This window comes from Eschrichtius robustus, chromosome 1, assembly GCF_028021215.1.
Source record: "Eschrichtius robustus isolate mEscRob2 chromosome 1, mEscRob2.pri, whole genome shotgun sequence".
Taxonomy (NCBI): Eukaryota; Metazoa; Chordata; class Mammalia; order Artiodactyla; family Eschrichtiidae; genus Eschrichtius; species Eschrichtius robustus.
The window spans coordinates 49,367,599-49,392,165 of record NC_090824.1 but is presented as its reverse complement, the minus strand read 5'-3'; the positions used below and the strand labels follow the sequence as shown (position 1 = coordinate 49,392,165).

General features: G+C 42.6%; 2 protein-coding genes across 2 annotated transcripts in view; one reads left to right on the top strand and one right to left on the bottom strand.

Annotated features, from left to right (window-relative positions):
- The window catches only part of PYGL (glycogen phosphorylase L), a 64,577-nt gene extending 41,066 nt beyond the window's left edge, over window positions 1-23,511 (bottom strand). Inside the window, exons 1-4 of the mRNA XM_068545536.1 lie at window positions 23,183-23,511; window positions 10,918-11,019; window positions 7,989-8,067; window positions 2,552-2,655 (exon numbers count right to left, since the gene is read on the bottom strand). Coding sequence (XP_068401637.1) covers window positions 2,552-2,655; window positions 7,989-8,067; window positions 10,918-11,019; window positions 23,183-23,425 — 528 coding nt within the window. The 5' untranslated portion in view covers window positions 23,426-23,511. The remainder of the gene's footprint in view (window positions 1-2,551; window positions 2,656-7,988; window positions 8,068-10,917; window positions 11,020-23,182) is intronic.
- Window positions 4,256-5,352, top strand: LOC137765755 (bisphosphoglycerate mutase-like). Its single transcript, XM_068545545.1, has one exon. It carries the CDS (start codon window positions 4,366-4,368, stop codon window positions 5,143-5,145), a length of 780 nt encoding a protein of 259 aa, XP_068401646.1. The 5' UTR covers window positions 4,256-4,365; the 3' UTR covers window positions 5,146-5,352.
- Window positions 23,512-24,567: the final 1,056 nt, after the last annotated feature.

Sequence of the window (24,567 nt, the reverse complement as noted above, 5' to 3'; positions counted from 1 at the left end):
TCACAGGAGAGAAGGGATGGTTTCCTGAAATAAGGCCATTTAAAAGTAGCAAAGGTCATAGGTGGGATTAATAAAGAGTGACCTTTCATAAGACTTTGGGGAAAATGCACTTGAAAGACAATTTTTTGAGATTGATCTGCTGAGTTAAAAAAAATCTTTCACAGAAAAGTAAGAAATAAAATCCTTAAACATTCTGGGGTATAATGAGTACCATACAGGATACAAAGACTGAGAATGGATACCATGTATCCCTTGGTCAGGTTGTGGTAAAATCTTGGTCCTACTGGAAATGCCAGCCAAGCTAGGCTTCTCACCATGTAGCCCTAGATTACTTCACTGTGGAAGGGAACCAATTATTTTGTTTTTATATCTTTTTATGATTATAAAATACACATTTCTTATGAAATATGAGTCATGTAGGAGAACAAACAGAAGATAGTCAAAGTCACCCATAATCTTATCTCCCAGAGATAATTAATTACTGTTGAAGCTTTGACGTCTTTTTTTTTCTAGCACTTTATCTTTTTGGTTTCCTTTGGATAGGTCATACTATCCAAATGATCCTATACCTCCTTTTTTCAACTATCATAAACAATTTCCCATTTCATTATAATTAATTAAAAACATGATATTAATGGTTGCATTAATATTTTACTATATAATATACCACAATTTAAAAAATTATCCTCCTTTTATTAGGCCAAATTAACACTTCATTGAGTGCCTATTTGTGCAACAGACATTTTACATATTTTCATAGTTCTGTGAAGCTGGCATCTCCATTTTGCAGACAAGAAAAGTGAGGCTCAGAGAAGCTAGGTAACCTAATCAAGGCAACAAACTTCATAAGGGTAATGAGTTGCACTTAGGCCTCAAATTAGAAATTAGATCTCATATTAGGGCCCAATTTTTTTTCTACCCAATGCTGCCTCCTAATTGATTTAGGAGTAGCTAAAGATACACTGGTTCTTAACAAAATCTGGAAGTTTGTCTTTCAATATGTTCCCAATATTCTCCTCCTGGGACTTCCCTTGGTGCATTCTCTTATCATGTCAAATCTTTTAGTGCCCTCCTTCTTTGGCCCAGAGTGTCCAAACACGGAGGGAGGGGAGAGTGGATGGCGGTGACACTCGGCTTCTCATCCTTCCTCTCCCCTGGGATTAGCTCCAGCCTAGGTCCCCCAACCCAATGGCTGATCACGCTGACCTTGGACTGACTCTTGGGAGGGCTCAGAGAGCTCAGGCTTCTTGAAAATCCAGTATCTTTTTGCCAATGATGTGCGTGTATGAGACAAAGATAGGGAGAGAAAAAAACCTAAATCACACTTAGCATCAGGGAAAACTGTCCATGCCAGGGCTGACTGTAGTTCAAAGAGTTACCACAGATAAAGAGAAACAAATACTTAAGAATCTAGTTTGGTTATATAAAAATAAAATGAGAGTCATTTGTATGGATTCATTACTATTTGTGCAATTTTCTACAGAGCACTATAATTATACATATTAAATATGTGCCAGAGTTTTTTGATATAATAGTTAACAGGATTGCCTGCTTTCGTCTTATAAAAAAATTAGAACACTGAGCTTACATATCTTGTAAGATAGGCATGTTAAGGAGGGCAAGACTCTGAGTGTAGAAAAGAATACTGAATGTGGACCTGGAAATCTGGGGATATACAGCCTTATTTGCCAGCTGTGTGATCTGAGGTGACTTCACCTCTTAAGACCCTCAGTTTTCTCACCTACAAAAATGGTGACATGCTTCCTACTATCAAGAGTTATTGGGGGACTTCCCTGGTGGCACAGTGGTTAAGAATACGTCTGCCAATGCAGGGGATATGGGTTCGAGCCCTGGTCGGGGAAGATCCCACATACCACAGAGCAACTAAGCCTGTGCGCTACAACTACTAAGCCTGCGCTCTAGAGCCCACGAGCCACAACTACTGAAGCCTGCATGCCTAGAGCCCGTGCTCCGCAACAAGAGAAGCCACTGCGATGAGAAGCCCACACACCACAACGAAGAGCAGCCCCCGCTCGCCACAACTAGAGAAAGCCCACGCACAGCAAAGAAAACCCAATGCAGCCAAAAATAAATAAATAAGTTAAAAATAATAATAAAAAAAGACCCAACGCAGCCATAAATAAATAAATTTATTAAAAAAAAAAAAGAAAAAAAAGAGTTACTGGGGAAGATCATGAGCCAAAAGATATGCTCCTCCATTTTATATGCTGCAGAGATAGGACATGGCACATTATAGGTAGTCCACATTCAGGTAATCAGTGATAAATATTTTCAGAGCACCCTTGTGAGTCTGGCACCGTACAAGATGCTACGGATCTGGTGGTGAATGATATTGGTGATACCGGCAGGCTCTCCGCTCTTAGGGAGCTTACACCTCAAAGTGGGAAGACCGACAGTATTCACTCATGTCAACCAGATGCCACAGAAAGCAGTAAAGCTCTATGTAAAATGTCCATAAATTATAAACCATCCAGAACACCATGAAGACAAAGTACTTTAATGACAAAATTAAAAAATATGTCTCACATACCTGCCATCCTTCTCGAATCTTCTGATTGAAGATTCCATATTCATATCGGATGCCATAGCCATAGGCTGCAAGTCCCAGAGTTGCCATGGAATCCAAGAAGCAGGCTAAATTAAACAGAGCACAGGCAAAAGGCAGGGTCATCAAGGTTAGTCAAAATTTTGTCTTTCTCTAAAAAACATGGCAGCCACAAAACATTTCTCTATGAGAAACCATATTTGTATCTTAAAGCACAGAGACTGCTGCACAGTGGGTATTAAGTTTTTAAAATAACACTTTTTTCTAATTATAAAATAAACTATAGAAGAGGTAGAAAATACAAACATGTATAAAGAAGAAAACAGACATTTATTACCTCACCATCCAGAAATAACCACTGTGTTGGCCTTTCATCTGAGAACAGGTAAGGAAGCTGGTCTACGTTAGAAATGTCCTTTATTATGTCTGTTCTTCACACTGCCCTTTCTAGGGGAAGCTGTCTCCATCCCCCTCTGCTTGAAAAGACGTGTATAATTTACATGTGACCCATCTGCCTGACTAGCTGGACATCTGGGGCAGACTCTCTTTCTGGCTAATGTAATTCCAGTGTGGTTCACATACCAGGTGGCCTTATGCTTCAGGAGGCTGGACCAGGAACTGAATCTTGACTGGTCTAAACTTCTAAGCTAATCATAGTAATTTTATGTCCTTCACCAGTTTGGGTTTTGGCATAAGCATACAATGACATTCAATCCAATGAGAGGTGCTAGAAAGTCTGCTGGGTACAGTGAAAGATTTTCCTTACCGCTGCTATCTTTTTTCCATGAAGGTAAAGTCAAAAGAACCATAGAGACCCAGAGTCCTGACAGAATTGTGCTGCTGAATAAATTAATCTTGGAATGGCCAACCTCTGAAGTTCTCGTTCTGTGATAATACATGTCCCTGTTGGCGGAACTAGCTTTTGCTAGGTTTTCTGTTCCTTGTAGCCAACGGCTTTAATGACAGAGCACCTGATCTAGAGCAGCCAATCAACAGGCTGGGTAGGATCTATCTTGTGGTCAGGAGCAATTTTAGGGGTTACGCTAAGCATATTGCCCTTCTCAGGAATCTGAACTGAGAAATATACAGAGAATGAGAAAATATAGTAGGATCTAAAACTGAAAAGAACATTGAAAATTGTTGATCAAACAGGAAGAGACTGAGCTAGGTTCATGGTGGAGTCCTAAAACAGATCCACAAAGGCCAATGGCCAAGACCTTCAAGTTACTGTAACATCACAACCGTCTTCCGGTCCCTGTGCTCATGGGGCCTGGCTCTGTCCCAGTTCCTGCTCTCTCGGAGCTGTGGCGATTTGTCTTTTCCTGGGTCCTGATCAAATTATCCTGAGAGCCTCACCAGAATGGGGTCCCAGTTTTTTCAGTCTGGTAAGAGATGAGGTCATCTAATGAGAATTACTCAGCCTCATTCACCCCTTCCCTGTCAGGCCCAGAGTGGGGTTAACCCTGCCAAAAAATAGGCCTGTGACTACATAAAACGAAGGCAGGCTACCTTGTCAGTCTTAGATGAGCATGCTGTTGGCTCTGCTAGTCTTCCTATAGCTCCATGGAAAGCCTACTAATTACCTGATGATTAACTTCTCAAGGTGGCCAAGTATGCCAAAGGCAGCGTTTTCTATGACTAATTGCACCGTTAAAACACATGGCCACTGATGAGTCTTGGGAGGCACTGGCTGCTCGGCGGTTCCGACGAGCGGCTGCTGCTGGTGGTCTTTCTGCAGATGTATTGCTGTCACTGAACACTGGCCCATTGGAAAGCACTAGAGGAGCTCAGCCATCAGTATGTCCAAGTACAAACTGATTATGTTAAGACATGGAGAGGGTGCTTGGAATAAAGAGAACCGTTTTTGTAGCTGGGTGGATCAGAAACTTAACAGTGAAGGAATGCAAGAAGCTCGGAACTGTGGGAAGCAACTCAAAGCGCTAAACTTTGAGTTTGATCTCGTGTTCACATCCATCCTGAACCGATCCATCCACACAGCCTGGCTGATCCTGGAAGAGCTGGGGCAGGAATGGGTTCCCGTGGAAAGCTCCTGGCGTCTCAATGAGCGTCACTATGGAGCCTTGATCGGTCTCAACAGGGAGCAAATGGCTTTGAATCACGGCGAGGAACAAGTGAGGCTGTGGAGAAGGAGCTACAGTGTGACCCCACCGCCCATAGAGGTGTCCCATCCTTACTACCACGAGATCTACAACGACCGGAGATATAAAGTGTGTGACATTCCTTTGGATCAGCTGCCACGATCCGAGAGCTTAAAGGATGTTCTGGAAAGACTCCTTCCTTATTGGAATGAAAGGATTGCTCCTGAAGTATTAAGTGGTAAAACCATTCTGATATCTGCTCATGGAAATAGCAGCCGGGCCCTCCTGAAACATCTGGAAGGTATCTCAGATGAAGACATTATCAACATTACTCTTCCTACTGGAGTCCCCATTCTCCTGGAACTGGACGAGAACCTGCATGCCGTTGGACCTCACCAGTTCCTGGGCAACCAAGAGGCTATCCAAGCAGCCATTAAGAAAGTAGAGGATCAAGGAAAAGTGAAACGCGCTGACAAATAAAATCTTTCCCACGTGCTAGCTAGGGATAGCTGCAGAAGGATTGGTATGCGGTGTGTTGTGGGTGCTGATCTCGCTTTTTTTTTTTTTTTTTTTTTTCTCCCCCGCTGATTTTTCCTGATTTTCCCAGATCTAGGCTGTGGGGTAGAGTTTGTATAAGTAACTAGGTAACTTATGTTGGCCCAGATAAAGGCTTTAGGATGCCTGAGTGCTAATGTCATAAGCCTTATGCGTTAGCCCCTGTCGGTCCCGTTTGAATTAGTCACTAAGTTAGTCACCAGTGGGGCTTAATCAATGTCATAAGTTTCCGAGATGGGGGAGCAACAAGTGGAGGTCAAGTTCAAGGTATTCTTCATTCAATAAATCAGTATAGAGTGACCACTGACAGGCACTACTTACTCCAATAAGTAGTTCACATTTATATTTACTGAGACTTTCTAGGATGATAATAAAGGGTGTTAGATAACACACTATACTTAACTATTTATTACTAGTCTTTTCCTCTAGGGAAAGGGATGCTTTGATAGGTTAAGACTAGAGGCCCATTAAATGGGAGAGTCACGGATGGATTCCTCCAAGACAGCCAACAACAAACACCAAGGCCCTTTGCCTCATGACATTTGGTGGAATTCCTCTCTGGCTGCTAGAATTAGCAGCATATAGACAGCTATAGCTGTTCGTGTTCTCTTTTTGTTTTATTTTTGCTTTTTAAACTTTAATTTTGGGGTCTTTAAAATTAATTTAAAAATAAGTTCTGTGACTGAAAATGGTACCATCCCAAGAATTTCCATATGATTCATAAATATTAAGTATAGGCTGCTGAATTATTCTCTGCTCTTATCTTCCTATAACACAAAGAGTTGTACTTATTTCAACACATAGACATGCCTAATTCTCTAAAAATTGAAGGTTGGGTCAGGGGAAGGTAGAATATAGTGGGTGTAATTTTATTCACTTGAACAGGGGAAATGGTATATTCGCACTTGTCACATACATTTGTTCTTTATCTGCTGAGGGCAAAACATTATGGTACGTAGTCTATAGTATTCAGGGTAGGCCACAGAGAGAATTGACTGCTTATCAATCTTAATGATATACGATGTTTTTAGATGCTGGAGATAGGTAAGTGATCATTTCTTTAAGCTACTGCCTTATTTCAGAGCAAGTGACATATATTTCAGTGATAAAGTCATGTAAACAATTTACAACTATAAAAGCTGTTACAGATAAAAAACAAACAAAAAAAACACATGGCCACTAATGTAGTAAGGAATAAACAATATGAAACACATGTAAATGGAGTTCTAGTCATTTGAAACTGTGTGTAAAATTAAGAGATTGTGGAATCATTTCTAAAAGAGAAGACGTAGATATTTATTTTTCATAGAGTACAATCTGATACATGTGTACATTCTATTATTAAATTTAAATAAGTAAATAATATAGTAACATCCTCTTTGTAAAAACAATTAAAATGTTACCGACAGGGCTAGCAGCCCTTTTGACTGCCGCCCCCAATTCTGTGCTCCTCTCTAGAGAAGGTCACAGGGAGCAGTTCAGTATTTCAAATTCCAGACTTTTTCTATGGATTTACATATATACATTCTCACATAAAATATTAATTTTTAAAAAACATAAATGTTATCACACTGTGTGGCTTTTTTTTTTTAAAAATACAGTACCAGTTGTTTTTTTTTTAATTAATTAATTAATTAATTAATTATTTATTTTGGCTGTGTTGGTACTTCGTTTCTATGCGAGGGCTTTCTCTAGTTGTGGCAAGCGGGGGCCACTCTTCATCGCCATGCGCGGGCCTCTCACTATCGCGGCCTCTCTTGTTGCGGAGCACAGGCTCCAGACGCGCAGGCTCAGCAATTGTGGCTCACGGGCCCAGCTGCTCCGCGGCATGTGGGATCTTCCCAGACCAGGGCTCGAACCCGTGTCCCCTGCATTGGCAGGCAGACTCTCAACCACTGCGCCACCAGGGAAGCCCAACACTGTGTGGCTTTTAATGCAACTTGTTTCCTCTGCCCCCGGCCCCCCACCTCTTGGAGGTCTATGCAGGGAAGTACAAATAGTTCACTTTTAGGTTGACACATATTATTCTGTAACATGGGGTTCCTCTACTTTTTTACCTGTTCTATCAGTGGACATTAGGTTATTTCTAAAATTTTGGTTTTACAAACAATACTGTAGCAATTTTTTTCGCATGCCTCCTTGTGTACATGTTGGAGTATTTCTTTAGGGTAGATATCAGGAGGTAGAATTGCTTGGTGGTAAGGATGCATATTTTTAATTTAATGGCATTGGTATTATATTTTTAATGTTTTCCTTTATATTTGTGGAAAAATCATTTCCTGGATAAAGCAAAGAACTCAAACTTCATCCATATAAAAAAAAATACTCATTAATTAAATCATACCAATAGTATAACAAGTGTATCACTGCCTACTAGTCAATCAAAAAGCAAACTGTTAAGTGCACAAGACGATAACACAATGGCTAAACAACTTAGGTGCTACCACACAAGTATGTGAATTGAGCAGCTGTGAACAAATAAAAGTGAAGTGAAGGGGCCACTCTGGAAACCCTTAAGCGCACAGGAAGGATCTGGTTAGCTTTGGGGTTTGAAGCAATGTCTCCAAACTTTTTAAGCAATGTCTCTTTTGTTAAAGATCCTTTCTCTACTGTTTGTCTAGCACTGGTCAAACCACCGTGCAGACTCAGAAACAAACACATCTACAACCGGCTCACACTGTGCACTTCTAGACAGTCTTCTGGTTCTTTAAGCATGGTTGTGCATGGCATCTGAGACGGTGTCAAGGGCCAGACAATAGCACACTTACCAGCAAGCCTCCCAAGACCACCATTGCCAAGCCCAGCATCTTCTTCAACTTCTTCTAACTCCTCCATATCCAATCCAAGCTGGTGATGAAAGAAAAACAACACAGGACGTGGATACAAACTTTAGATATACAAACAGGCCACTTCAGAGAGAACAGTCATTTCCTAAAGCTCTGGGTTGGGTCTTCAGGTTCATCTGTGAACTCAATCCTGCCAGGTCCCTCACTGCTTGAACTGGCATCAGATACCTGCTGCAGATGCTGGTGACTGAAGATGCAAACTGTCCGAGATGGCACAGCAGCAGCTTGGAGAAGAGTATGGGCTCTAAATGTCCATTACCGACTCTGTTACTTCTTAGCTATATGACCCTGAGCAAGGCAGTAAATCTCACTATGCCTTTCATTTCTCGTTTAAAAATGAGGATAACAGTATCTATTTCATTTAGGGCTGTGAATTAAATGAGATTATACAAACAAAGCACTCAATGATTCCTGGGTAGATATTTCTCGATAAATGTTGGCTATTACTATTTCTGAAAATGATTTTTTGTTGTCAGGGTAAAACCTCAGAAATAGTCCCAGTACCAAGTTGATACTAACTGGACTAAATTTTGAAAATTACCAAAAGGTATGAGGTCAGATTTTCTGGGATGGACTAAAGTTCATCTTTTCATGATCACAACATATTTACTCAGTAAGGTCAAAGGTTGTTAACCCAAAACCAGTTAGTGAGTCACTGCCCATGACACCGGGGGCCAGACAGCAGTCAGGGAAACCTCAGCCCTGTGGTCCTGCTGGATGGGCCTAAAATCCTCTACTTCTCTCTGGGGTAGATAACAGACTGTGGGGGGATAGTGGGAGGGGGAGATAACTTAGGAGTTGGGATTAACACGTACACATTACTGTATATAAAACAGGTAAACAACAAGGACCTACTGGGCTTCCCTGCTGGCGCAGTGGTTAAGAATCTGCTTGCCAATGCAGGGGACACGGGTTTGATCCCTGGTCTGGGAAGATCCCACATGCCACACAGCAACTAAGCCCGTGAGCCACAACTACTGAGCCCGCGTGCCACAGCTACTGAAGCCCGCGCACCTAGAGCCCGTGCTCTGCAACAGGAGAAGCCACCGCAATGAGAAGGCTGTGCACTGCAACGAAGAGTAGCCCCCACTTGCCGCAGTTAGAGAAAGCCCATGCGCAGCAACGAAGACCCAATGCAGCCAAAAATAAATAAATAAAATAAATAAATTTATTAAAAAAAACAAGGACCTACTGCATAGCATAGGGAACTATACTCAGTATCTTGTAATAACCTATAATGGAGAAGAAGCTAAAAAAGAATATATAGCTGAGTCACTTTGCTGTACACTTGAAACTAGTACAACATTGTAAATTAACTATATTCAATTAAAAAAAAAAGAGAGGGAGACTGTGGGAGGCCAAGGAGCAACTGTGACCTTGGGGATGATGGAATTGGTTGCCAGTCAGCTCCCTGCCACAGAGTGTTGGGACCCGCACAGCCAGAGGTCAGTAGCAGCAGTGTGGACTCATACCAAAATTCTGCAGCTCTAGAGGTCACTTTGGACTGTTCATCTTACAATGAGGAAATTGATGGCCAGATAAATTAAACGACCTGTCCTCTGCTGACTAGATAATAATCTAGCCCATGCCTGGCTAATAATGGTCCGTTGTGAAATGACTGCATTCTTATCTGAAAGTGAGGCAATCCATGACATTTTACATGGAAACATAATTTACACATTTGAAAACATACGCACAAGATGTAACTATGCTTGAAGTGGACGCCCCAGTTGCCGTGGGGTTACCTGCTTGGATCCCTACCCTTATATCAAAAGTTGCTTTCTGACACAAGTCCTGATAACTAAATCTTCTAAGAGTTCAAAAATGGATTTGCTTCTGTTCATTGTTCAAAGGGCTTTCAAATTTGCTCCCTGGTGCCTAGAGTACTGGGGTCCTTGTGACATCAACTGCTAATGCTAGTGCTCAGGATTTTTAACATTCTAAACATGTGAGTCTAGAGTAGGCTGTAAACCTTGAGCAAGGAGACATGGGTCCCTTCATCCCACCTGGTTAGATTATGGTGCAAAGGAGGTATATTTTTTTCAGCTGATATCAGGGGAAGCAAAGAAAAGGGAAGCAGAGAGGAGATGCAATGGTTCTTTCACACGAAATGCTCTACTAAACCCACACAAAGGAAACCAGCCCTAGTGACAAGCAGCTGGCCACATGAGAGGAGAACAACCTTATGCCAGGACAAAAGCAACTTGAACAGTCTCTTATTTAGAGTGCATCTTTGCAAATACACGTTCCTCCTATTAACTACATCAGAAAGGTTAAGGACTATTTTTGGTATGAAGATACTTGAAGGTCAAAGGAGAAAGAGTTCATTCAAACAAATTAGCGCATTAGGTTCAAGACCTCAGGCTCCTCATTTAAAGAGGAAGTGTATTTTACATCTCATTAAGCAACAGAGAAAGGATGACAATAGAATTTTAAAAGTTTATTACTTTCACATATTGCCTTGATATACAAATAACAGTCAAACTTTGATCCCTCTAAAAAAGTATATAGGAGCCCAAAGTAAAGCTTGTGATTCTGAGAGCAGGGACTCAAGTACTTCTTAAAGGCTTGTTCAGATGCTGATTTCTAAAATGTAATTTGTTGTGTAATGCTGTCAAAAACTGACTGCAGAACAAAATTCTCATGAGGCAAAACTAGTTCTCTAGCTTTGTTCCTCTTAACCCAGAGATCAGGAGTACTATAGTTTAGATTTCTAATCGTTTGTAATAGCCATGTCTATAGAAGCAATTTTTCACCATTTTTTTGGGGGGGGGGTGGCTATATCCCCAAGGTTCCTGAGTTGAACTTGAAATTTAAAGGAGAGAATGAGAGAAATACGGAGACAATGTACCTGGTAAATGGCCTCGTCACAGGCATTCTGCAGGCCAAGGTTGATCATGGTGTTCTGTAATGTTCGGCCCATGTAAAATTCCAAAGAGAGGTAATAAACCCTCTGAAACAAAGAAGAGAGAGGTCATGTTAACGGCTATGAGGCCAATCTTACTTGTCAACATAAAAACACAAGGTCACGGGAGGAGGGGCAAGATGGCGGAAGAGTAAGACGCGGAGATCACCTTCCTTCCCACAGATACAGTAGAAATACATTTACACGTGGAACTGCTCCTACAGAACACCCACTGAACGCTGGCAGAAGACGTCAGACCTCCCAAAAGGCAAGAAACTCCCCACGTACTTGGGTAGGGCAAAAGAAAAAAGAAATAACAGGGACAAAAGAATAGGGACGGGACCTGCACCAGTGGGAGGGAGCTGTGAAGGAGGAAAGGTTTCCACACACTAGGAAGCCCCTTCGTGGGCAGAGACTGTGGGTGGCAGAGGGGGGAAGCTTCGGAGCCACGGAGGAGAGCGCAGCCACAGGGGTGCGGAGGGCAAAGCGGAGAGATTCCCGCACGGAGGATCGGTGCCGAGTAGCACTCACCAGCCCGAGAGGCTTGTCTGCTCAGCCGCCGGAGCGGGCGGGGGCTGGGAGCTGAGGCTCGGGCTTCGGTGCTAGCCGGGAGGGAGTCCGGGAAAAAGTCTGCAGCTGCCGAAGAGGCAACAGACTTTTTCTTGCCTCTTTGTTTCGCGGCGCGCAAGGAGAGGGGATTCAGAGCGCCGCCTAAATGAACTCCAGAGGCGGGCGCGAGCCGCAGCTAACAGCGTGGTCCCCAGAGACGGGCACGAGCCGCGGTTATCAGTGCGGACCCCAGAGACGGGCAGGAGACACTAAGGCTGCTGCTGCTGCCACCAAGAAGCCTGTGTGCGAGCACAGGTCACTCTCCACACCGCCCATCCCGGGAGCCTGTGCAGCCCGCCACAGCCAGGCTCCCGTGATCCGGCGACAACTTCCCCGGGAGAACGCACGGCGCGCCTTGGGCTGGTGCAACGTCACGACGCCTCTGCCGCCGCAGGCTCGCCCCGCCTCCTCCGTACCCCTCCCTCCCCCCGGCCTGAGTGAGCCAGAGCCCCCGAAGCAGCTGCTCCTTTAACCCCGTTCTGTCTGGGCGGGGAAAAGACGCCCTCAGGCGACCTACACGCAGAGGCGGGTCCAAATCCAAAGCTGAACCCCAGGAGCTGTACGAACAAAGAAGAGAAAGGGAAATCTCTCCCAGCAGCCTCAGAAGCAGCGGATTAAAGCTCCACAAACAACTTGATGTGCCTGCATCTGCTGAATACCTGAATAGACAACGAATCATCCCAAATTCAAGAGGTGGACTTTGGGAGCAGGATATATTAATTTTTCCCCTTTTCCTTTTTTTGTGAGTGTATATGTGTATGCTTCTGGGTGAGATTTTTGTCTGTATAGCTTTGCTTTCACCATTAGTCCTAGGGTTAGATCTGTCCGTGTTTTTTTTTTTTTCTTTCTTTTTTTTTACTTAAAAAAAATTTTTTTTTCCTAATAAATGTTTCCGTATTTTCTATTTTTAGAAATTAAAAAAAAATTTTTAATAAGTTTTTTCATATTTTTTATTTTAAAAAATTTAAATTTTTTTTTCTTAATAAATTTTTTCTTAATAATTTTTTTCTTATTTTTTACTATAAAAAATTAATAAATCTATTTTTAAAAATTAAAAAAAATTTTTTTCTGAATACATTTATTCTTAAAATTTTTTTTTTCTTATTTTTTATTATAATAGCTTTATTTTATTTTATTTTAGCCTCTTTTTTTCTTTCTTTCTATTTTTTTCTCCCTTTTATTCTGAGCCGTGTGGATGAAAGGCTCTTGGTGCTCCAGCCAGGCATCAGTGCTGTGCCTCTGAGGTGGGAGAGCCAACTTCAGGACACTGGTCCACAAGAAACCTCCCAGCTCCACGTAATACCAAACGGCAAAAATCTCTCAGAGATCTCCATCTCAACATCAAGACCCAGCTTCACTCAATGACCAGCAAGCTACAGTGCTGGACACCCTATGCCAAACAACTAGCAAGACAGGAACACAGCCCCATCCATTAGCAGAGAGGCTGCCTAAAATCATAATAAGGCCACAGACACCCCAAAACACACCACCAGACGTGGATGTGCCCACCAGAAAGACAAGATCCAACCTCATCCACCAGAACACAGGCACTAGTCCCCTCCACCAGGAAGCCTACACAACCCACTGAACCAACCTTAGCCACTGGGGACAGATACCAAAAACAACGGGAACTACGAACCTGCAGCCTGTGAAAAGGAGACCCCAAACACAGTAAGATAAGCAAAATGAGAAGACAGAAAACCACACAGCAGGTGAAGGAGCAGGGTGAAAACACACCAGACCTAACAAATGAAGAGGAAATAGGCAGTCTACCTGAAAAAGAATTCAGAATAATGATAGTAAAGATGATCCAAAATCTTGGAAATAGAATAGACAAAATGCAAGAAACATTTAACAAGGATGTAGAAGAACTAAAGAGGAACCAAGCAATGATGAACAACACAATAAATGAAATTAAAAATACTCTAGACGGGATCAATAGCAGAATAACTGAGGCAGAAGAACGGATAAGTGACCTGGAAGACAGAATGGTGGAATTCACTGCTGCAGAACAGAATAAAGAAAAAAGAATGAAAAGAACTGAGGACAGTCTCAGAGACCTCTGGGACAACATTAAACGCACCAACATTCGAATTATAGGGGTCCCAGAAGAAGAAGAGAAAAAGAAAGGGACTGAGAAAATATTTGAAGAGCTTATAGTTGAAAATTTCCCTAATATGGGAAAGGGAATAGTTAATCAGGTCCTGGAAGCACAGAGAGTCCCATACAGGATAAATCCAAGGAGAAACACGCCAAGACACATATTAATCAAACTATCAAAAATTAAATATAAAGAAAACATATTAAAAGCAGCAAGGGAAAAACAACAAATAACACACAAGGGAATCCCCATAAGGTTAACAGCTGATCTTTCAGCAGAAACTCTGCAAGCCAGAAGGGAGTGGCAGGATATACTTAAAGTCATGAAGGAGAAAAACCTACAACCAAGGTTACTCTACCCAGCAAGGATCTCATTCAGATTTGATGGAGAAATTAAAACCTTTACAGACAAGCAAAAGCTGAGAGAGTTCAGCACCACCAAACCAGCTTTACAACAAATGCTAAAGGAACTTCTCTAGGCAAGAAACACAAGAGAAGGAAAACACCTACAATAACAAACCCAAAATATTTAAGAAAATGGGAATAGGAACATACATATCGATAATTACCTTAAATGTAAATGGATTAAATGCTCCCACCAAAAGACACAGACTGGCTGAATGGATACAAAAACAAGACCCATATATATGCTGTCTACAAGAGACCCACTTCAGACCTAGAGACACTTACAGACTGAAAGTGAGGGGTTGGAAAAAGATATTCCATGCAAATGGAAATCAAAAGAAAGCTGGAGTAGCAATTCTCATATCAGACAAAATAGACTTTAAAATAAAGACTATTACAAGAGACAAAGAAGGACACTTATAATATAATGATCAAGGGATCGATCCAAGAGGAAGCTATAACAATTGTAAATATTTATGCACCCAACATAGGAGCACCTCAATACATAAGGCAAATACTAACAGCCAAGAATGGGGAAATCGACAGCAACACAATCATAGTAGGGGACTTTAACACCCCACTTTCACCAATGGACAGATCATCCAAAATGAAAATAAATAAAGAAATACAAGCTTTAAATGATACATTAAACAAGATGGACTTAATTGATATTTATAGGACATTCCACCCAAAAACAACAGAATACACATTTTTCTCAAGTGCTCATGGAACATTCTCCAGGATAGATCATATCTTGGGTCACAAATCAAGCCTTGGTAAATTTAAGAAAATTGAAATCGTATCAAGTATCTTTTCTGACCACAACGCTATGAGACTAGATATCAATTACAGGAAAAGATTGGTAAAAAAGACAAACACATGGAGGCTACACAATACACTACTTAATAACGAAGTGATCACTGAAGAAATCAAAGGGGAAATCAAAAAATACCTAGAAACAAATGACAATGGAGATACGACGACCCAAAACCTATGGGATGCAGCAAAAGCAGTGCTAAGAGGGAAGTTTATAGCAATACAAGCCTACCTCAAGAAACAGGAAACATCTCGAATAAACAACCTAAATTTGCACCTAAAGCAATTAGAGAAAGAAGAGCAAAAAAACCCCAAAGCTAGCAGAAGGAAAGAAATCATAAAGATCAGATCAGAAATAAATGAAAAAGAAATGAAGGAAACAATAGCAAAAATCAATGAAACTAAAAGCTGGTTCTTCGAGAAGATAAACAAAATTGATAAACCATTAGCCAGACTCATCAAGAGAAAAAGGGAGAAGACTCAAATCAATAGAATTAGAAATGAAAAAGGAGAAGTAACCACTGACACTGCAGAAATACAAACGATCATGAGAGATTACTACAAGCAACTCTATGCCAATAAAATGGACAACCTGGAAGAAATGGACAGATTCTTAGAAATGCACAACCTACCGAGACTGAACCAGGAAGAAATAGAAAATATGAACAGACCAATCACAAGCACTGAAATTGAAACTGTGATTAAAAATCTTCCAACAAACAAAAGCCCAGGACCAGATGGCTTCACAGGCGAATTCTATCAAACATTTAGAGAAGAGCTAACACCTATCCTTCTCAAACTCTTCCAAAATATTGCAGAGGGAGGAACACTCCCCAACTCATTCTATGAGGCCACCATCACCCTGATACCAAAACCAGACAAAGATGTCACAAAGAAAGAAAACTACAGGCCAATATCACTGATGAACATAGATGCAAAAATCCTCAACAAAATACTAGCAAACAGAATCCAACAGCACATTAAAAGGATCATACACCATGATCAAGTGGGGTTTATCCCAGGAATGCAAGGATTCTTCAATATACGCAAATCAATCAACGTGATACATCATATTAACAAATTGAAGGAGAAAAACCATATGATCATCTCAATAGATGCAGAGAAAGCTTTCAACAAAATTCAACACCCATTTATGATAAAAGCCCTGCAGAAAGTAGGCAGAGAGGGAACTTTCCTCAACATAATAAAGTCCATATATGACAAACCCACAGCCAACATTGTCCTCAATGGTGAAAAACTGAAACCATTTCCACTAAGATCAGGAACAAGACAAGGTTGCCCACTCTCACCACTATTATTCAACATAGTTTTGGAAGTGTTAGCCACAGCAATCAGAGAAGAAAAAGAAATAAAAGGAATCCAAATCGGAAAAGAAGAAGTAAAGCTGTCACTGTTTGCAGATGACATGATACTATACATAGAGAATCCTAAAACTGCTACCAGAAAACTACTAGAGCTAATCAATGAATTTGGTAAAGTAGCAGGATACAAAATTAATGCACAGAAATCTCTTGCATTCCTATACACTCATGATGAAAAATCTGAAAGTGAAATTAAGAAAACACTCCCGTTTACCATTGCAACAAAAAGAATAAAATATCTAGGAATAAACCTACCTAAGGAGACAAAAGACCTGTATGCAGAAAATTATAGGACACTGATGAAAGAAATTAAAGATGATACAAATAGATGGAGAGATATACCATGTTCTTGGATTGGAAGAATCAACATTGTGAAAATGACTCTACTACCCAAAGCAATCTACAGATTCAATGCAATCCCTATCAAACTACCACTGGCATTTTTCACAGAACTAGAACAAAAAATTTCACAATTTGTATGGAGATACAAAAGACCCCGAATAGCCAAAGCAATCTTGAGAACGAAAAATGGAGCTGGAGGAATCAGGCTCCCTGACTTCAGACTATATTACAAAGCTACAGTAATCAAGACAGTTTGGTACTGGCACAAAAACAGAAATATAGATCAATGGAACAGGATAGAAAGCCCAGAGATAAACCCACGCACATATGGTCACCTTATCTTTGATAAAGGAGGCAAGAATATACACTGGAGAAAAGACAGCCTCTTCAATAAGTGGTGCTGGGAAAACTGGACAGGTACATGTAAAAGTATGAAATTAGAACACTCCCTGACACCATACACAAAAATAAACTCAAAATGGATTAAAGACCTAAGTGTAAAGCCAGACACTATCAAACTCTTAGAGGAAAACATAGGCAGAACACTCTATGACATACATCACAGCAAGATCCTTTTTGACCCAGCTCCTAGAGAAATGGAAATAAAAACACAAATAAACAAATGGGACCTAATGAAACTTAAAAGCTTTTGCACAGCAAAGGAAACCATAAACAAGACAAAAAGACAACCATCAGAATGGGAGAAAATATTTGCAAATGAAGCAACTGACAAAGGATTAATCTCCAAGATTTACAAGCAGCTCATGCAGCTCAATACCAAAAAAACAAACAACCCAATCCAAAAATGGGCAGATGACCTAAACAGACATTTCTCCAAAGAAGATATACAGATGGCCAACAGACACATGAAAGAATGCTCAACATCATTAATCATTAGAGAAATGCAAATCAAAACTACAATGAGGTATCATCTCACACCGGTCAGAATGGCCATCATCAAAAAATCTACAAACAATAAATGCTGGAGAGGGTGTGGAGAAAAGGGAACGCTCTTGCACTGTTGGTGGGAATGTAAATTGATACAGCCACTATGGAGAACAGTATGGAGGTTCCTTAAAAAACTAAAAATAGAAGTACCATACGACCCAGCAATCCCACTACTGGGCATATACCCTGAGAAAACCATAATTCAGAAAGAGTCATGTACCAAAATGTTCATTGCAGCTCTATTTACAATAGCCAGGACATGGAAGCAACCTAAGTGTCCATCATCGGATGAATGGATAAAGAAGATGTGGCACATATATACAATGGAATATTACTCAGCCATAAAAAGAAATGAAATGGAGGTATTTGTAATGAGGTGGATGGAGTTAGAGTCTGTCATACAGAGTGAAGTAAGTCAGAAAGAGAAAAACAAATACAGTATGCTAACACATATATATGGAATCTAAGGAAAAAAAAAAAGGTCATGAAGAACCTAGTGGCAAGATGGGAATAAAGACACAGACCTACTAAAGAATGGACTTGAGGATATGGGGAGGGGGAGAGTTGAGATGTGACAGGGTGAGAGAGTGGCATGGACATATAGACACTACCAAACGTAAAATAGATAGCTAGTGGGAAGCAGCCACATAGCACAGGGAGATCAGCTCGGTGCTTTGTGACCACCTGGGAGGGTGGCATGGGGAGGGTGGGAGGGAGGGAGATGCCGGAGGGAGGAGATATGGGGATATATGTATATGTATAGCTGATTCACTTTGTTATAAAGCAGAAACTAACACACCATTGTGAAGCAATTATACTTCAATAAAGATGTTTTAAAAAAAAAACAAAAAAAAACACACAAGGTCACGAATAAGAAACAAACAGGCAGGACTACTTTAACTCAGGTTCAAATGAGACTCCTATAGATGCATGAAGGGCTAAAGAAAAGCACTACTGATAACTGGCTTTGGAAAAACCATTTCATATCCTGGTTTTGGTAACACTTAAAAAAAATATATCTTTTACCCCCAGGGAGGGGAAAAAAAGCAAACTCATCCGACTCATTAGATTCAATGTTTTGTGGGTTTTTTCTTCCTGTTCCTGAGCCTCATGAAAAAACATATGTTTGGGGTAAACGGAAGTCAGACTGACATAGCTCATCATTCATCTGTAAAACATTTATAGGATGAGGGTCAGGTGGGGTTGGCCGTGAGCACCTCAAGTCATCCAAGAAACACAGAGATTAACTCCTTCAAGATACACCCAATGGCTACAAAGTATTCCTCCTTAACTGTTACTGCAAGTAATATTATAATTAAATATTTTAGAATTAAAATTATCCTAGAAAGTCTATGAACTGGCAATAGTTGCTTCTGTATAACAAAAGACTGCCTCAGGTTTATTGGTGTTTGTTCTTGGTGAAATAGGACATTTCTCTATCAGCTTAGAAACTGTTTGCCTTTGACATAGTAAAAGCCAAGTAAATATCAATACTATCAGAGTTGAAAGCGAAAGGTGCAAAGCTCAGACTTACCTAAAACCCTTTAAAATACAAGCACAGTTTACTAGTCAAGAAAAAAAAAGGGTCAGTAACTTCATCACCCTCTTATAAAATATCTTACTCTCTGTATCAGTTCCTCTTTTCTTTTTCACCAAACACAAAACAAAACAATAAAAATCTGTAAATGCATCAATATCAATATAAAGTCACCTCAAATTTTAGGGACTTCCCCATTTCTCAATAGGAATAACCCCAAAGAAAAGGATTTGTTCAACCAGGAAGTACTAAAAAAAAAAAAATGAATATAGTTCAATATAAGAAATGCCTATTATAAAAATAAAAAAAGAAGAAATGCCTATTATATTTAACTCATTAGTTACACATATATACTTAAAATATTATATGAAAATGTCAATTCAGAAATCTTACTTTTCCCTACTTTCATTTTATGAAACAATTGAATTCCAAGTCTTCCCACGGATAGTCAACATGTTATCAAACACTATTTTCCAGAGCACGTCATCATTATTTTTATCCAAGTTGTTTGAATATCTATAATGCTGTCATTAGGGCCCTCATTAGTTTGTTAGATGCCTTTCTGTGAGCTGGGAAAAGGTATCTTTCCTGGGGCAGACTCAGGCCAAAGAGGTGCAAGGCGTCACTCACCCCCAAGGCTGGCGCCCTTGTGCCAATGCATCAGAAAAAAGAGCATCTCAAGCCACAAATATCCATTTACATAACACCAGGGCAGTTTTTTTCATTCTTCCCTGTGTGCATTTTCATGATTCGCTTTTTACTTTTTAGTGATCTATAAAAAGCTTGGTTATAAATACAGTATATATATCCAACACTTGCAATTGTGAGGTCATAGTCCCAGGAATAATGACAACATCTGTGTTAAATTTCTTTGTCTCCCTTTTAAGGATTCTAAATTAGCATGGACTTAAGAGTTTTTAAGACAAGTCAAGGTCTTCCTAAAAAAATGTTGCTGCTTAAAATAAAGTAGTTGATAGCATCTTGTTACATGACAGATTTTCCAAGGACATAAATTTAAGGTGATTTCCTATTTTCCCATAAATAAATTTTTTGGGGGGGCTTGCACCTTATATTTGGGGGTAAAAAAGACCTTAAAAAATTGATCTCCCTCATCCTCTTAGTTAGTGGTCCCTAAACATTTAAAACATACTTCTGGTAGTAAAATATTTGAGCATCTCCAATATAGCTTATAGATTACATGCATGCACTACTATTACTAATATCTTATGTATATTTTACAAAAATTAGAAATTTTCAAAAGGCTTGTATAGATAAAATAAAGAAGACATAACAGTAAGCAATATTTAAAAAATACTTTTAATTTGTTCCTAGTATTAATTTCTAGGTGGATAGAATAGGCGGCAACACAACTGAGACTTGCAGGGCAGGCAAGAGTCGAGCAGAGCCCCACGTGGTGGGGAGGGCATCCCGGGTGAAGGGTGCAGTGTGGGCAGAGGCCCGGAAGTGGGGAGAACAGGGCATGGATGGGGACGGCAAATTGGTTTGGTGGGAGAGCAAGGTAATGGGAGGGAGGGTAATGGGAGATAAGACGGGAGGGACAGGCTCGCCTGGGCTGAGAAGGGCCTTCAGTGCTTAAGGACTGTGGCAGGCAATACTGACAGTGATATAGATCTGAGCAGAGGGCAAGATGGATCTCTTTAAGAGGTTTAATCAGACTATAATGCATAGAATGAGCTGGGATTGCAAACTCAAATGCCTTCAGGAGCCAGGCAGAGAAAATACGTGTGTAAAGGCAGTCACAAAAAACAATGAGGAGTACTGGGTCAAGAACTGGAGTGTCCTGCCTGAAGGTACGGAAAATAAAACTGCTTAAAGATGTCTAACCGACCAAATAAAATAAGTCTGCTAGCCATATTCAGCTGCATGCTGCCAGTTTAACCATTTCTGGGAAGCAAGGTAAACACTTAGAAATCTACTTCATCGAAGACCAGAAGCCAGGGCCTCAGTTAGGCAGAGAAGTGAGAACGGAGCAGAGTGGGTATTTTCAAGGCAAACTGCAGAAATCAACAGAATTTGGCAACTTGTTGAATGGGGAATACAGGAGGAAATCAAAGGCGAAACTAAAGTTTTGTGTCTGGGTGACTGTCAGGATGACAATGCCATTAACATTAGAAACACAGAAGGGAGGGCAGGATTGGGAGGGATGATGATTTGAGTTTTTAACATGCTGAGTTTAAGGGAATAAGGGGAGATCTAGGTATGTTTACCAAGCACTTACAAATGAAGGGATGGAGCCAGAAAAGGAACTGAGACTAGAGATCCAGATTTGGGATTCATCTGCAGTTACTAGAAAGCAGGGGAGGTGGGAGAGAAGATTGGACACACCTACTGGCTCCACTCTATGCTGAGGGCAGGGACCTTCTGTTATATGAATGACTGTCACAGAGTAGACACTTTATGAACATGTGTGGAATGGATCTTGTTCACTTGTATCACTATCAGAATACCTGGCTTATACCTGCGTAAGTAAGAAATGCTTGCCCAGTGCAGAAACTAACAAGAGAACAAGAAAACCATAAAGTACCAGATAAGTCACTGGAGGAGAAACGTACAAGGCGACTGTGTTCTATGGCACTAAATGCTTTGGAAGTGTGTGGGGAGGGGAGGGGAGGGGGGCAGGTTGTAAAATATGACTCATCATCTCACTCTCCAGCTTAAAAACTTAAATAATAATTTTTAATGTAAGGTGCAGTCCCCTCTAAGCAAATAAAAATTACGGTAAATATATGTATACATAAACTGTTTTCTAAGGATATAGTTTAGCAGTTGCTAGCTTTGGGTAGAGGCCTAAGCCTCAGGGGTGGGGAAGTTACTTTCCATTTGAAAGCTTTGTTACAGCTGCAATTCCTTACTCTGAGGACTGTTTTGCTTAGGGGTTCTTTAAGCACTTGGAATATGGGCTATTCTTTTTCATGCTTTACCTATTAAAACAATTCCTAATAAATGTTTATGTGTATTTCCCACTACCTCCAGGGTATTCCCATCATTCACCCTTTCCAATATGCCTCCAACCAGCGTTTCCAGTTTCCTCTCTCAAGACTCACAACCATCCTCACTGCTGCTGCCAGAGCTGCTCGCTCACCCGCACTCTACACAACACAATCCGTCTGGCTGCCAAGTCCTACTCAGTCCTCCCCACCCCGCCTTCCCAGATTGGCCAGGTGGAAATAGTGTTCCTCCGTGCGCCCAGCGGCGTCCGCTCCAGCCCCCGCGCACCGGGTAGTGGTGGTCTGTGAACAGCAGCCCTCAGCAGTTCCCGGGTGGCCTGGCCCTCGGCCTCCAGTCCGCAGGAATCAAGGAAGTCCAGAAGCTCCACACCCCACTCCTAGGAACTGCGTGTTGGGCGAGGGGCGGGGGGCGCTCAGAGCTCTGACCATGGGGTGGGACCTCTACCCCTCCCCCTTCACCACACTCCGGCAGTACCTACGACAAGCCCGGGTCTCCCACGAAACCCCCATCTAGTCCTCCAAAAGTTCTGTGGGCTGTGAAGCACCTTCTTCCCACTCTTCCCTACCTACCCCCCCCTTAATTCTTATTACCGTTTGAGGACCTTTGCCATTTGTCTCTCTCCCTAAACATTCAGCTTCCCCGAGGCAGGGTTCTCATCCGTTTTGTTCTGGGTCGACTGCCTGGGGCCGAGAACTGTGCCTGGCATACAGAGAGGAGCCGGCCGATATCTCAGAGTAAACGCCGAGAGGAGATGCTCCAAAAAAGTTTGTGAAGCAAGTGGACAGGCGAGGGAGGCCTGGGCGTCGGCTCCAGGCGGTCCCCAGGGGCAGGAAGCGCAGTGAGGCCCACGAGATGTGAACGGGGTGTTGGCGGAGGGCCGGATCTGTCCCTTGGGCTGCCCACCCGCCGCCCAGACGCTCTACCCCGGACTTCGCGGGGGGCAAGAACGGCGTGAGGAGAGGTCACTCCGGGGGCTCCGCCCACCCCGCCGCGGACACCGCCCCGGCGCCAGGCTGCTGGACTCGCGCGGCCCCGGAAGGGCACGACCCGGCGAGGGGCGGCGAGGAGCCCCCCTCCCGCCTCCCCGCGCCCGGGCGCGTACCTTGGGGCACGTCTCGTAGTAGTGCTGCTGCGTGCGGATCCAGCGCCCCACCAGGTGGTCGCGCACCGTGTGCGCCAGCGCGAAGAAGTAGTCGCGGGGGGTGGCCACATTGCGGTCCTTGACCAGCGTGAAGTGCAGATGCCGGTTGAAGCCCTTCTTCAGCTCGGCCACGTTCTCCACGCCCACGATGCCGCGGATGCTGATCTGCCGCCGCTTCTCCTGGTCGGTCAGGGGCTTGGCCATGGCGGCGGCGAGCAGGACGTGCGGCTCCAAACGCCCGGCGGCAGGACAGGGGCGGAGTCGCCCTGCGCCTCTCGCCGCTTTTGAGTCGGAGGAAAGTCTGGGGTCCGCCCCTCGGTGCGGCGCCGCCCGGGGTTGCAGCCCGCCCTCTCGGGAGGCGGAGGGAAGGCCCGGCTCCTGCCTGGGGCTCTGGGCCGGGCAGGGCGCGTAGGGCGGTGGGAGCGCGCCTGTCGCGACCTCTGCGCACCCGATAGGCCCGGTTGGGGTGGAGGTGGGGGGCTGGCGGCCAGGGACCTGGGCTGAATCCTCTTGGCAGTTGAAGGTGGGCCCTTTGGTGACTCACGTGGACACTCTGAGGCCTCCTTCCGGATCTGGGGAATGGGGCTGGGGGGTGAGTAGAGGAGGGAATTTGTCCTGCCTCCCCGCTCTAGAGTCTTGGGTAGAAGGAGGATGTCTGGTGTGAAAGCGTTGTAAGCAGATGGGGGGCGGGGGGGGGGGGGGGAAGGTCCCTGGAGAGGGGAGAACCACCTGCATGGCTTTCTTGACCTAAGAGAAGGCATTTTTGGCCTAAGCCATGTTGTGGTCTAAGCCTGGCCACAGTGCTTGTCCTTGAGGAGGTCTCAGTAATTAATGATCTTAAGGGAAGTAAGGGAATGCAGGAACAAAGGAAAAGCAGTCAAGAAATAATAGTTCAGTGATAAAACAGAGCCCTAGTTACTCCCCAAGGGATATACATAGCAATCTGATACCCATCTTTGAGGTCTGCAGGAACTAAGACCCCCCACCCAGGCGGAGGGTGGAATGATGATGTTGACCCTCATGACTTAAGTCAACTAAAGCTTGGCCTCTGTCTACCTTTGCCCCAATTCTTTGCTGAGTTCTCCTTTGCTCAAGCCGTTTCATGAATATGCATGTACCCTTAGCTTAAAACTTCCCAGTTTTGCTGTTCAGGGAGACTCTGCTTTGGGAAGGTTTCCGTGTGTTCTCCTTACTTGCTGCAAGTAATAAATTCTTCCTTCTCCCGATCTTTGGCTTGGTTGTGTCTTTTGGCTCGACACCCACCAAGAGGCGAACCCAGTTTTCAGGTAACAGCAGGTTGCTGGCAAACTTTTTTTTTACAGAGGTTTATTTGCTATGCTATTATT

What these genes read in the sequence shown, in the direction of transcription:
- LOC137765755 (XM_068545545.1), top strand. Translation starts at nt 4,366, where the DNA reads ATGTCCAAGTACAAACTGATTATGTTAAGACATGGAGAGGGTGCTTGG.